Source organism: Sceloporus undulatus, chromosome 2 (genome assembly GCF_019175285.1).
Source record: "Sceloporus undulatus isolate JIND9_A2432 ecotype Alabama chromosome 2, SceUnd_v1.1, whole genome shotgun sequence".
Lineage (NCBI taxonomy): Eukaryota > Metazoa > Chordata > Lepidosauria > Squamata > Phrynosomatidae > Sceloporus > Sceloporus undulatus.
This window is the reverse complement of record NC_056523.1, coordinates 104,196,164-104,210,140: the sequence shown is the minus strand read 5'-3', so window position 1 is coordinate 104,210,140 and position 13,977 is coordinate 104,196,164. Positions and strand designations below refer to the sequence as shown.

At 39.3% G+C, this 13,977-nt stretch overlaps 1 protein-coding gene across 8 annotated transcripts in view; it reads right to left on the bottom strand.

Moving 5' to 3' along the window:
- Positions 1-13,977, bottom strand: part of ARHGAP26 (Rho GTPase activating protein 26) — a 402,649-nt gene that overhangs the window by 180,778 nt on the left and 207,894 nt on the right. For all 8 annotated transcript variants that reach the window (XM_042450195.1, XM_042450199.1, XM_042450198.1 and 5 more), the window contains one exon: positions 3,560-3,596. In XM_042450195.1, the coding sequence (XP_042306129.1) occupies positions 3,560-3,596 (37 nt within the window). The remainder of the gene's footprint in view (positions 1-3,559; positions 3,597-13,977) is intronic.

Below are 13,977 nucleotides of genomic sequence, written 5' to 3'. Positions count from 1 at the left end.
GCCGAAAAGCCTCCGCGGGCCGGATGCGGCCCGCGGGCCGCAGGTTGCCGACCCATGGTCTACAAATTAATAATGGCAAGATTGATTAGCTGATATATTTTACATCAAGCTAGATTAAACAACATTTAGCACACATCTCTCGTTTTTAATGGCTTATGATGCCATGCACTCAGTCTTGTAACTTCCCTGTGCTCAGACCTCGACCTGAAACAGCCATTTTTCATACTGCATTTCCCCCCATGTATTTTTGTATAACAAAGGTTATTAATTGGTCATTGTATTATGATCTTGCAACTAAATTGTGGGCCGTTTTCAATGATGCTGCTAATTTATATACACTAAGATCTAAAATGGTTCCTCTGTACAACTGTGTATTCAGGAACAGGTGGTAGTGTCCCTTTAAAAGATGAGTGGGCATAGTACAGCCCTCCAAATGTTGTTCCACTGCGATTCTAAGCAGCCCTAGGCAGCAGAACCAATGGCGAGGAATTCTGGGAGCTGTAGCCCAACAAAATGGACATACTTTGCCCACCGTGGCTTTGGAAACTATATCTTATGAATCTCTGGAGGCTTTGAGAAAGAGAGATATTAAAGAAAAAGTGATATGGGTATTAATGGTCAGAAGGCTCAAAACTAGGAACAGTTGCCCAACAATATCTTTCTCTCACTGAAACCATTTATAAGTCCCTGAATGAGGCTTGTGTAGAAAACAGTTTCAGTCAAGAGTAAAAGTGTCCAATTCTTATTCTCTTATAATGATAAGAATATATATCTTCTGTTTCTGTGTGTGCAACTTTGCTGTAATTCAGACATGCACCAAGTTGAAAGCTAAAAACAAGGCTTTCTGCTGCAATATTTTAGAGGGCTCAGATATACCTCCACTAGACAACTAGCACTATCACTTAGGCCACTCACAGCTAGTTTTGGGTCATTCTAGGCATATAAAATCAGTGCAGTGAATCAGAAAGTTGGGGGATGCAGGCTAAAGATTCAACATCTAAAGTGAGTGCACAGAAATGTGATACAGTGGACCCTTGTTATACGCTGGGGGTTGGTTCCAAGATCCCCTGTAGATAACAAAATCTGTGGATGCTCAAGTCCCATTAAATATAATGACATAGGAAAATAGTGTCCCTTATTAAAAATGGAAAATCAAGGTTTGATATTTGAAATTTATACTTTTTTGGAACATTTTCAAACCGTGGATGCTTGAATCCGTGTATAAAATTTGTGTATAAGAAGAGCCGACTGTAATGTATTTAATAAATCACGTAAGGAGTCACAAAGAATGTCTTGACTTGTGATCAACACTTATATGACTTGCATTACATTACATTGTCAACCACACTCTTTGCTGTCAGTTTAAATGATAGGAATTGATACATTAAGTAACAAAAATAATGTATTTTCAAAAATATTTCTAATTTTAAAAAAACTGAAAGTTGACCAACAACTTGGGCAACATAAAGCACCAAAGCCATGCTAATTGGCTGGTGCTGCTGTTCTTTTCCTGAAAGCCATGAATGTAGAACTCAGACAAGCTGAAAAACAGAATTGCAAACAGAAGCCAGTAGGAAATCACTCTCCTTATAGTTCACCTCTCCCTCAACAAGGTGAAGATTGCAACCCTACCATTAGGGTGGGCAAAGTATGACTCATGAGCTGCATGAAGTCACCAAGATACCCAGGACCCCTCAGGTTTTCAGATTTCATTCATACATACATACATAAACATTCATCACCCTTGAAGACCTGCAAAACTGCCCCCAAGCATAGCAATGTGGATTGATTTATATCACACAACCCTTGACTTTCACAAGGTCAAAAATCAGTCAGAATAAACTAATCATCGCTAAATGTTGATAAAGTAAATTAAACCCCAAAATAAAGTAAACCCACAATGGACAAAAATATGTTGGTGTGACTTGCCAAAATGGGTAGGTGATATGGGGCAAAACAATGCAAGAAGAGCCATACTGGATCAGACCAAAGTCCAAGCTGCTATTCACACAACAACCAGTCTACTGACCACAGGAAGTCTACCAGCAAGATGTGAGTACCATCCCATCCTACTTGTGCTCTCCAGCATCATGGGGGTCGCCTAAGACCATTGGAAAACTCCTATTCAATTACAGTTATGAAGTAGCAACAAAAATAATTTCATGGTTTTGGGTCACCAGAACATGAGGAACTGTATCAAAGGGTCACGGCATTAGGAAGGTTGGGAACCACTGTTCTAATTGCACCAGCATGTATCACTCACTGGTTCAATTAAAGAGATGACAGGTATGTAAATCTTGTTCTGAGGAGGAGAGAGGAGATCTCGGGAAGGAAAGTGTGGGTTTAAAATTATGTGCCATTTCTCAGCACTGAATAGGAAAGGAAGCTGAGGTACTGTATAGTGTTCTATCAGCCAGAGTGACTTAACAGCTGAAAGAGTTTATGTGGCTTCTCAAATTTACTAGGGACAACATTCTATTTATAAAGATATGCCATCGTCTGGGTTCCCTTAGCAAGAGAACAGATGATGAGCTCATGAGGGTTTTGACTGAGTGCTGCCTAGCTTTAAAAAGGTGTGTGGGGAGTGGGGGTGTAATGGAGCAACAACATTCGTCCACCAGTAACAATCATTATTAATATTTCTAGGCACTCATCAATATTCTAAAACTGACCATATCCATGTAATAAAGAAAACCCACCACAACTTTATAAGCCACTCCACCATGCAACATAATCCATTAACAGCTGTAGCATAAAGGAAGAAAAAGCTGAGGCATATAGGCATTTGCAAGCTGGTCAGCTGTTTAGGAAGAGACTGGAATTTAACAAGCAGTGGGAAGATGTTCAGGTGTTCAGTGAAAGTATCACAAACCCTTTACTTTGTCCAACACTTGAAGCTGAAGAAGGAAAATATTTTAAAAGTGCTGCTTTGCATACAAAAAGCCTTTCTTCCCAACTGATCATCGACTTAATGAAAATTTAGGGGTTGGCTCAAGGTTTTGACAAATCTTTTTGAGCACAGAATTCTGTATTCTTATTAATCATTTAAAGGAAGGTAAAACAAGGAAATGAGATTTAGAAAAACTTTAGTTCTCTTTCTTGCTTCCCTTCTGTAAACCTCTGTGACTGGGTTGTGTAAATCAAGGCAAAAGGCCGTTAAGTAAATTGCCAAAGGAAACAAAAAATTTGCAAGAGTCTTGGGTTATATCCAAGATATTCATTCACTTGAAGTAACTTCAGCATCTTAAACCAGCATGCTCTTTTGCTTAATACTTAAGTACAGTATCTCATTACATTACGAAGAACAAAACAACTGTTACCTTTCACAGCTTGCTTTGGTGTCACTGTGAAAACTGTTTCATGCTTGGATCTTTAAAGTACTGATATATGTGATGACCAGAAATCAACTTAGATCACTAAAACTATGTAGTTGGATGACTAAAGTAAAGTGAATTACTTGGAGCACCACCTACAGGCTTCTGAGAATCATGAAGTCCAAACCATTTCCTAGTTAACTCTTATTTGAGAAAATAAAATAAAAAAGAGTAACGCTACTTACTGCCTTCCGTTTGGTTGTCTTTGTTAGAGTTATAAACCTGATGAGAAAAAAGAGGAAATCATTTAAACTTTTGTATCTTAGTAACACTATGTTTATAACCATGCAGTGTCCAGAAAAGATTTAAAACCTTAAATATTAAGATTTTACATTCTCTGGTGTACAGAAATTAAACAAAGGAAATAATATTTTAAGCCATTTTACTAACACAAAAACTAGTGGTGGTGGCAATGATTAATAAACACAAGCAATAACAATGTTTTATTTAAAACAAGCTGGATCTGTTGGGAAGGCAGTGAAAAGTCATGTGCTGGTACTGGGCATGTAGAATGAATTTTGGAGAGTGGGAATGACTCAAACAACTTTTAAAAATTTTCAGATGGATGGGGAAAGGAAGTGTAGGCCAATAAGCATCATTATGTAAGGTAACTAATAACTGGATGATGACAAAGAAAAGGAGCAGGGGAATGCAGATGGAGAGAATATCTGCCAGCCTCTGACTGAACAAGAATTATCCCTTTGACATTTCACCACCACCACAATAGCCATCCTGCCAAATGTACAAAACGAAATATAAAAATTAAAGCTTCTGCAATCGCGGTTAAAACAGGCCATGGGCATGAAATGAAACATTTCAATGAGTATTACAGCCCTTAATAAATATTAATGAGAGACAGAAAAGGTTCACCATGGCTGAAACAATAAGTCCAAGATGTAGTCATAGGAACTCATCTTTATCTAAAGATGTTTGAGATTTGTTTGGTTATTAAACCATCAAACATCTTCATTTTTCCCATAAAGATAAGTTATAGTGCCAGTAAACTTTTTTTTCAGGAGAAAAACAACAACAAAAACAAAATAACCCAGAATAAGTTAACAATTTTAAGTCAGAATTTTATTGGCTTAAAACACTGTCTCATATACCAAAGTTTAAAATATTTTCTCCCCTTTGGATATTACATTTACAATTATAATTTGCAATTATAAGGTGTCTCCAAGTCAAAAGCAAATGAGCACCTTCAAAGGCATCTTCCTTGTTACACCAAGGCACACGTGGCAAATGCCACAATGACACCTCATTCGGCACCCTAAAGCAGTCTTTTCTATCCAAACCATTTGATGTGGCTACTTCTACCACAATCACATTTTATGGCTCAGAGCACAAAAGAAACCACACAGATTATAAGAGTTCAGTAGTCATTCAGAGAGAACAGTAGTGGTTTTCAAGTTACAACACATGTGTACTTCAGCAAGGCAAGAATACCACCAGAATGCTTATGCCTGCTAGTAGCTACCGTAACTATCATTGCTAGTTAACTGGCCTCATTTGAAAAGGAACTTATCTCAGCAATGAGAGAAAACTGCAAGGCTAATTTAATAACTGAGCAGACGTATGCCTATATATGCCTACAAAGGTTAGAGACAGACACAGCTAGAGAGCCATTTATGCTCACAGGTGTTCATATGCACACAAGCATGAATTCTTAGGCCAATACAGCTACCCCTAGCTTTATATGACTCGCAGTAACCTAATGTCTGCCTTCTTCACACATTTTCATCTGCTCCCAAGTAAAACCATATGGATAAAATTCTGCATCCAATTTCTCTCAGAGCACTGTTTAGAAATTATATTTCTCCTCTTCCTTCATTGTTTTCCATTCCCACTCACCCCCTCCAAAGAAAACCACACCATAGACATGCATGTACTAGCCTCCCAGCTGACTCAAGGGGCAAGTCATATTTACTCTTTACTTTATTTATTGTTGTTTTTAAAACTGCCTTTCTAGATTGTGGTTTTCAAAGAAGGATGTAACATGAAATATTTTATTCAAATTGCCTTCAGCAGTATAGCTATAGTCAACAATGTGTTCAAAATACAAGATGTGTTGTTTTTTAATTGTTCTACTACCTAGAACTGCAGTCTAAACTCATTAATCCCTAAAAATCACTAACGCTTTTGTTTATAAAGTGAAGATAAATAAACTTGCTGGGATAGTCAAGCACAACACCACCTGGAAATCATCTCAAAAACCATGCCAAGAGCAACCGGAGCAACAGCTCAATGGTAGCACCTCACCTGCATGCAGAAGGAACAGTACTCTGTCCCTGGCATCTTCAGACAGGGCTAGTAAAGAATCCTGTCTGAAAGCCTGGACAGCAACTGCCAACCAAAGTCAGGAGCCCTGGTGGCACAGTGGTTAAATGCCTGTACTGCAGCCATTCACTCAAAACCACAAGGTTGCGAGTTCAAGACCAGCAAAAGGGCCCAAGCTCGACTCAGGCTTGCATCCTTCCGAGGTCGCTAAAATGAGTACCCAGACTGTTGGGGGCAAATTAGCTTACTTGCTAATTAGCTTACTTGCTCTTCACTGCTATGATCTTTGGAATAGCGGTATAGAAATAAAACAAATTATTATAATTATTATTAACAGTACTAGGCTAGATGGAACAACAGTCTCATTTAGCACAAATACTGCAGGCTATGGAAGAACCACATGCTGATAGGTGCATGAACCATTTCTTCTCCCTGGAATTGTGCAACCACACTGCCATTAGCAGCAAGAAAGTGGTGCTTTTGCTTTCAATGTGGCTTTTGTCTTTTAAGTAAGGCATGTGTTTTGTTTACAAGTAGATTCACAGTTCTGGGAGGAATCAGGGCACTCAGGCAGAGAGGAGGCAAATCAGGAAAAATAAGTTGAGGGCTGCCTATGACTCTCACACTGCATGCTGACCACTACTGCACAACAACATCAAATCTCAGTACAAGATCTTGCAAAAATGCTAGTTATTTATTTATTACACTTTTTGGGGAGCAGCAAAGTTCATGCCATGGCTTTCAGTTTTATGTGAAAGTGAGAAAATATTTAAATACAGTAAAGGTTTTTAAAGAAGACCTTTGCATTCCCAGAATTTGCCCTCTCATTGAACTGTTTATAAAATAACACACTCAGAGATTACAAAGAACTTTGAAATTATATTGTTGTTGCTGTCACCTTCAAGTTGTTTTTGATTTATGGTGACCCTAAAGCAGTGGTCCTCCAGGTCTTTTGGACATAAACACCCAGAATCTTCAGTCATCTTGTCCAATGACCTGGGATTCTGGGAATTACAATCCAAAACACCTGAAAGGCCAGCATTTGGGTATCACTGACCTAAAGCAACTCTATCACAGGGTTTTCTTGGCAAGATCTGTTTAGCGGGGCTTTGCCTTCCTGAGGTTGAGAGAATATGACATGCCCACGGTCATACAGTGAGATTCCACGGTCAAGCAGGGTTCCAACCCTGTTTTTCATATTGTTAAGTCACACTCATAGTCCAGCATTCAAACCACTATACCACACTAACTCTTATATAGACTTATTAAAAAGAAAACTTTCTAGTTTTCTGAAGTAGGTAAGTGGTCATTTCTATTGTCTGATGATTTTCTGAAATGAGAAATAAAGTCTGGGGGGAAATCTTGTTCCTGCCTTTGAAGCCAAATCTCTCCAAGTGAGCAGTAATAAAATATTTAGCTTTAATATTTAGAAGTAAAATATTTAACTGTAGTGTGGTACAAAAACAAAAATTAGAGAATTCTTTTCAAAGGCAGAAAAAAAATGACTTGCTCAGCTTTGGAATGCTAGTGGAATGACACACTAGGAAACAGAAAAAGCAGCTGTCAGCAAAAGCTTTTTCTTCCAAAGCATAACATTTATATTGTTAAGCACTCCCTACCAACCCAAACTGTTGAAAAGTCCAAGAATAGCATGACAGAGTTCAATTTGCTTTGGATGAAAGCACACAGGAGACTTGGTGTGTCTTTGCAATAGTTACATTATTTACAAATACACAAGCAGAAAACAATGGAAGCTGGTCTTGCATAAAGATGTGAAGGTGGGAGGAGGGAGGAGGGTGGGATCAGAAAAATTTGTGGGTGGGAAAATGTTTTCCCTCAAGGGCTTTTTTGCCCAGTTTTTTCAATAGGGGAAAAAAGAAAGAATTCTGGGGAACACAGTACTGTATCAGTGAGTGAAATATTTTTAAGACAAAAGTTTTACTCCTTAGAATGTTTAGTACAATCAGCCCTCTGTATCCATGGATTCTGCATCCACATTTTCAACCCATATTCAAACACACAAAATCCCAAAAAATAAAACATGATTTTAATGCCATTTTACTAAAGCCATTGTATATAATTGGACGAGCATCCACATATTTTTGCATTTGGGCAGTGGTGGTCCTGGAACCAAACCTCAGAGGATACCGAGGAACCACTGTATGTAAGAAAACCTACTGAGTTTAGAGAACAGTAATTCTTATGTAGAGTGTAGGCATATACAGTGTGCCCACTCCATACACGGGCACACCATATGCGGCTTCCTATTTCCATGGAAGCCACATCGCCACAAGCACAAGCCCCATTATATTGAAAGGGGCTCGAGCTTACACGGGATTTGCCTTACATGGGGTGGGGGGGAGGTCCCGGAAGTGGCAAAGCTCCACTTTATAAATCAAATCCAAAGTGCCAGTATTTTCCTCAAAGGAAAGTACAGGGCTTATAGGATATTATTTCTGTCCAAATAACACAATTTTTGTTTGCATGAAAATCTATAGCACTAATCTCACATTCAAGCAAAATAACGCAAAAAATTCTGCAGCACAGACTTCAACCGTACATGGAAAGAGAAATTCCAGAGCTGCAAGCAGGATTCAGAAAAGGAAGGAGGACCAGGGACCACATTGCAAACATAGGATGGCTAATGGAGTGCACCAAAGAATTCCAAAATAGAATCACCATGTATTTCATAGACTACAGCAAAGCATTTGATTGTATATATCACAAAAAGCTATGGAATTCACTCAAAGATATGGGAGTGATACTACATCTAATAGCCCTAATGAGGAATCTGTAGCAAGGACAAGAAGCCACTGTCATAACAGAATTCGAGGAAGCAGAGTGGTTCCCAATAGGCAAAGGGGTCAAGCAGGGCTGCATCCTATCACCTTTTTTGTTTAGTTTATATGCTGAAAACATCATAAGAAAAAAAGAATTAGAATCAGAAAAAGGAGGAGTTAAGATAGGAGGAAGCAACGTTAACAACCTATGGTATGCAGATGACACCATATTATTAGCAGAAGACATTCAGGAATTGGAACAGTTAATAAGGAAGGTCAAAGATGAAAGTGCAAAGCCAGTTCTGATGCTGAACATAAAGAAAACAAAAATAATGACCACAGAAGAAATACACAAATTCAATCTAGACAATGAGGAAATTGAAATAGTTAAAGAATTCTCATATCTAGGCTCAAACATTGACCAGAATGGACACAGCAGTCAAGAAATAAGAAGACTAAGAATGGGAAGGGCAGCTATGAAAGAACTGGAAAAGATATTGACAAGCAAAAACTGACCACTAAAGTCAGAATCATCCAGGTCATTGTGTTCCCAATTACCATGTACGGATATGAGAGCTGGACAGTGAAGGAAGCAGACAGGAAGAAAATCAACTCATCTGAAACATGGTACTGGAGAAGAGTATTCAGAATAACAAGGATAGCCAAGAAGACAAACAAATGGGTTCTTAAGCAGATCAGACCACGGCTCTCCTTGGAAGCTAAGATGGTCAAGTTGAGACTATCGTACTTTGGCCGCATAATGAGAAGGCACAGATCACCAGAAAAAACAATCATGCTAGGAAAGGTAGAGGGTAGAAGAAAGAGGGGAAGACCACAAACCAGATGGATAGACTCAATCTGGGGGGTTATGGGCAAGGGTCTGCAGGATAGGGATTCTTGGAGATGTCTCATCCGCAGGATCGCCATGAGTCGGAACCGACTCAAGGGCAGCTAACACCAACAACAATTCATTAACTGTGACAGGCAGCTGTATCAAATTATGCAAAAACATGGGAATCAACCACAATCCCTATTTCATACAGGGGGGAAGGGAATCTGTGCTCATGATCAGCAAATGGCATGCATGGCAAAAAGGCCCACAGCTAGTGTCAAACTGGGCTAGCTCTATAGGAATCCACAATTCTTTCTTGTCTGCTTCCCCCCTCCCCATCTTGCTGCCACATCAGTTTTACTTGGTTAAAACAAAGTTACTATTCACACTGCTCTTCAATCAAATGAACCAGCCAACATGTTGAAATGTGAACCAATAATTTCCCTGTGGATATAAAGAGGCACTGCTGAGATCTTTCCTGAAAAGCTTTCATTCTACTCCTGACAGCTTTTCTGGTGAGTAAATGGGGCAAGGTGGGGCAGGGTAACAATGCTGGAACGTTCTCCACCTGCCTTGGCTGATAAGAACCGCAAATTTTTCAGGTGACATTTTACAAGAATTGGTTTCTCATTCCTTATCCCCTCAGGTGAATATAACCCTGTGTTCTCTAGTGGATGGCCCTCTAAAGAGCACAGCAAGAGGAGTAAGAATCACATTTTCAACTATGTCTAGAAACACCTGGAACACAAAAAAAGGATTTTAAGAGTGTAGCATTCTGCCATGAATTATTGAGTATATTCTCTTTCTTTTAAGATGACGACAATATACTGACTGGATTTCCATCAGAATCACTTTCCAAAGGGGTTTAAAGGGAGGGAGGGAGAACAGAAGGAAGGAGCTATTTAGTATGCTTATCTATCTGAATGTTTGAGGATTTTGTAAGGGAAAATAAAAAGCCCGCCATTCAGTTTTCATCTACCAGTCCTAGCCAGCAAAGCTAATGCAAGGAATTCTAGGAGATTCACCAGCAAAGAGAACACACAATTTCCAACCTAGATCTAAACTTACACTATTATTAACTTATCCACCTTCTTCTTTTATTTTATTTTTCCACTCAACCAGGTCAAGGTTCGAACACAATTCTTATGAAATTGTTAAATGGTATGGAGACACCATTCCTCGGCAAGTTTATATTGGGTTCAATATAAGCACGTTTTGCACAAGTGGTGCTGTTTAAGAGGCCTCTGTTTGATTTTTATACACCAAGCAGTTTTCTAGACCATCAAAGGCAATCTTATATCTAGCAGTTGATTAATCAGATAGTTGCTCCAAGAAAACAAAGTATTTGGCCCTGTGCTTGTAGGTATTATTTTAGGAGTGACGGCTCCGTGGAGATAAGCTCTGTGGAAGGAACAGCCCTTTTGAGTTTGACTGTGGCAGTGCAAGAAAAATATACTAAGTCAGCCCGTGAGCCAATCTCCACAAGCCCCAGTCTGAGAGTTGATCTTTATACCTGACACCCAGGCAGACTTGGAACACAATCACAAAAAAGGCAGCCAATTCTTGGATGTCAGCCCAGCAGCAGGATGCCAGCACAACACACAGCAGAGAAAGTGCAAGAGTAAAATAGAAAATCTCCATTTCAGAATACAAGACACCTGGAACCCTGGTGGATTTATCCCTAAGTTGTTGGCTCCATTTTATCAGTTTTGTTATCAGGCCAACATTTTTTATTACAGGCAGGATTTCCCAACCCCCTTTACTTTCAAGGCCAGCCTCTGCTCTCTGATGTGGCTACAAATATGAAGCCAGGTGCACATTTGTGGGAATTTTTTTTAATCTTGCCTGGAAACATCAATCCCGCTCCCACCCTAATCTTGTTCATCCCAAGGGGGGAAAAACACTAACTCCAGCACGGGAAGCTTGGCAAGCCAATTCTCTCCTAATTCTAGCTTATTCAAGAAAGGTGTGTTTAATCCTGTAATGTCCTACAGAAATCCAAACAAGAATGCAGCTTAGTACCTCTGGATTTTACTCTGAAGTTGACACTTGATCAAGAATCCAAGGCTGAGAATCCTGTACATTGGTTCAAGTGATTCGAGAATTGGGAAGTAAGCCCAATAGCCACTCTAATTAAAAACTAGCCTTTCAAAAGTGCTAGGTCAGACATTCCCAAGTGCATCCAGCAGCTTAAGCAGACTGGGCTCAGTGCCAAACATCTATACTGCTTTGCTCAGCACCTATTATATAACTCCGTAATGTTTTCTACCTTTATTCTAACTGGAAAGGTGGAATCAGCTCAGGTCAAACTGTGAGCCCCACTGCATCCAGGCAACATAGGCAGAGAGCAAAGAAAGCAACATGGTACAAACAGCATGAAGATGTCAACACAAAAGAAGCTGTGAATGGGTTATGGGGAGGGTTGGTCTCATATATTTCAAGTTTCAAAGAGAATTTTTTAATATTTCAATATGGAAGCTCCAAGATCATTTGCAAGTAAGCAAATTAAAAGGGGCAGACATTTACTCATGTAACAGCTACCTTTGAATGAAGACATATTAGCCATACTAAGCCTCAATCAGAAAATCTTAAGGAATATCCACATCTCTCTCAACTCTTCATTGTACTGTACTGTCCTTATGTAACCCAAGTTGCTTCTCCAGTCTGAGGACCAAACTAGATGTGGCACTAAATGTATCCAATTTACATTAAATTCATTTTAAAAGACTGATGATTTTTTTAAAGTGACTATGCTTGTTTTTGGTATTTATTGTGTACTTTTTAAAAAAACGAACATTGAAGCTGCAGAGGAGAGGAGGGGAACTAATAATGATCAGGATAACAGCAAGCAAGGAACGGGGGTTGATTTAACCATTTCATCCCCTGCTACAGCCCTCACAAAATAAAAGGCACATCTTTCAATCAGCTTATTAGGAGGAAAACCCTCTTTGAAATCAGTATGCTTTGCCCAATGGCAGTTAGACATACCAGTTCATGAGGTTTCTGCAGATGTTTAGAACTTAGTGCTCTATCCAAACCTACTATGCCTTCTTACTACCCCAAGCTAGCATCAGTCTTTGAGCTAATTCTCCAACATCACATACATGTCTGCTAGCACATAAAAGCCTCTATGAATTATGATATAATTCAAGGCTTGGTTTTAGAAGGTAACAGGTAAAGCCATCCCAGTCTTCTTATTAAAACCATACTTCAAGATACACCATCAGAATTAAGCATCAGGTCTCCTTGAATTTAATTTCTCCTTTTTCTAAATCATGTACAACTTGATCAGGAGCAGGAAAGTAGAGGAGTCACTCCCACAAACTATCTATCCCACAAAATGTGGCCTAATAGTCTTTTGCCAAGAGCTATTTGTTTCACACAAGGGATGAGGCAGTTGACTAAGGATGCCACCTCCTGCTTCACCCTCTGCCATCCCAGATGCACTTCACTTTCCCCACATGAACATTTTGGTTTGAGAATATAGGTTCTCAAGAGTACAGATATTCATTCATCCTATCCCGACTGACACTTGTAGTTCTGAGCACTTAATACTATGAGGGAATATGCCAACTCTACTTATTTAAAAATGAAAGTTATGTTGGACAACTGTTCAGGATAAAAGGGAAAAATAAAGATGTGTTGGAAGTCTTGTTTGATGTCTATGAACACACAGCTCCCATATAAAACATGAGAACATGTTGATATCAAAAGAGTTTAAATTGCAAAGAGAATTTTATGTACAATCATTAAGCTCACTGCCTTTCAACAGAAATTCATTAGCTGATATGCATTCTTAATGGTAGAGAGAGTATATGAATTACCAGGCTGACCTATTCCTAATGAATCATAATTAGAACACAAGGTTTATTTTGCCTTTCACTAATCTGAAAGAAAAACAATTTTGAGGTTTTATACCTCATTTTAGGACACTCACCAGTACAGCATCTTAAGTATGTACACAAAGAACTTCCAGGAGCAGAGCAAACAGCAGTCTCCAGCAGTGAGACAAATCATGCAATGGGATCATAGTGCGACTGATTGCTTAAATCTTACACCTAAGATCTGCTGTAAATTAAGATGATGGCAAGGGAATAGAGCCGGTTACATGCTACCTTCATGTGTTGACTGAGGATAAATTTCCAGGATTTTATGACTCTAGCTTGAATGTTCCTCAGCCCTGAGAACTGGCATGTGGTTGCTTCAAGCCAGTTTGAAAACAAACCACAAACTAATCCACAGCAATCAGTGACCGAATCAGGCACGTGTATAGGAGTACAGAGATAGCAGATGCTTTTAAAAGAAAGAAGTTTATTTTAAAAAAAAAAGGATAGAATAGGATAGAAAGGATTTATAACACTCTTGCAAAGCCTCTTTGCCTTGCAGGTCAAAGAACATAGTTACAGAATTCCTTCCAGACAAGCCATTGTTGAAAATAACAAACGGCCTAAACGCACTAGCTAACACATTCCTAACTACTCACAGAAGATGGGATTTGTAGTCCTTTTGAGTTCCTGGATGCAGGGAGGGCCCCCTGGCCTCTCGACCTGCATTCCCCTGAGTCTGTGTCTCCCAGACTCAAGGAGACAGCATCTGGCATCCCCCTCAGGAGAGGATCAAGGGAGAGACAAAAGACCGCATGGCTCCACAAGTCCTTTTAAAGATTCCCCATAGAAAGTTCTTGAATCTCGCGGTCCTACTCTCTGATTGGTCA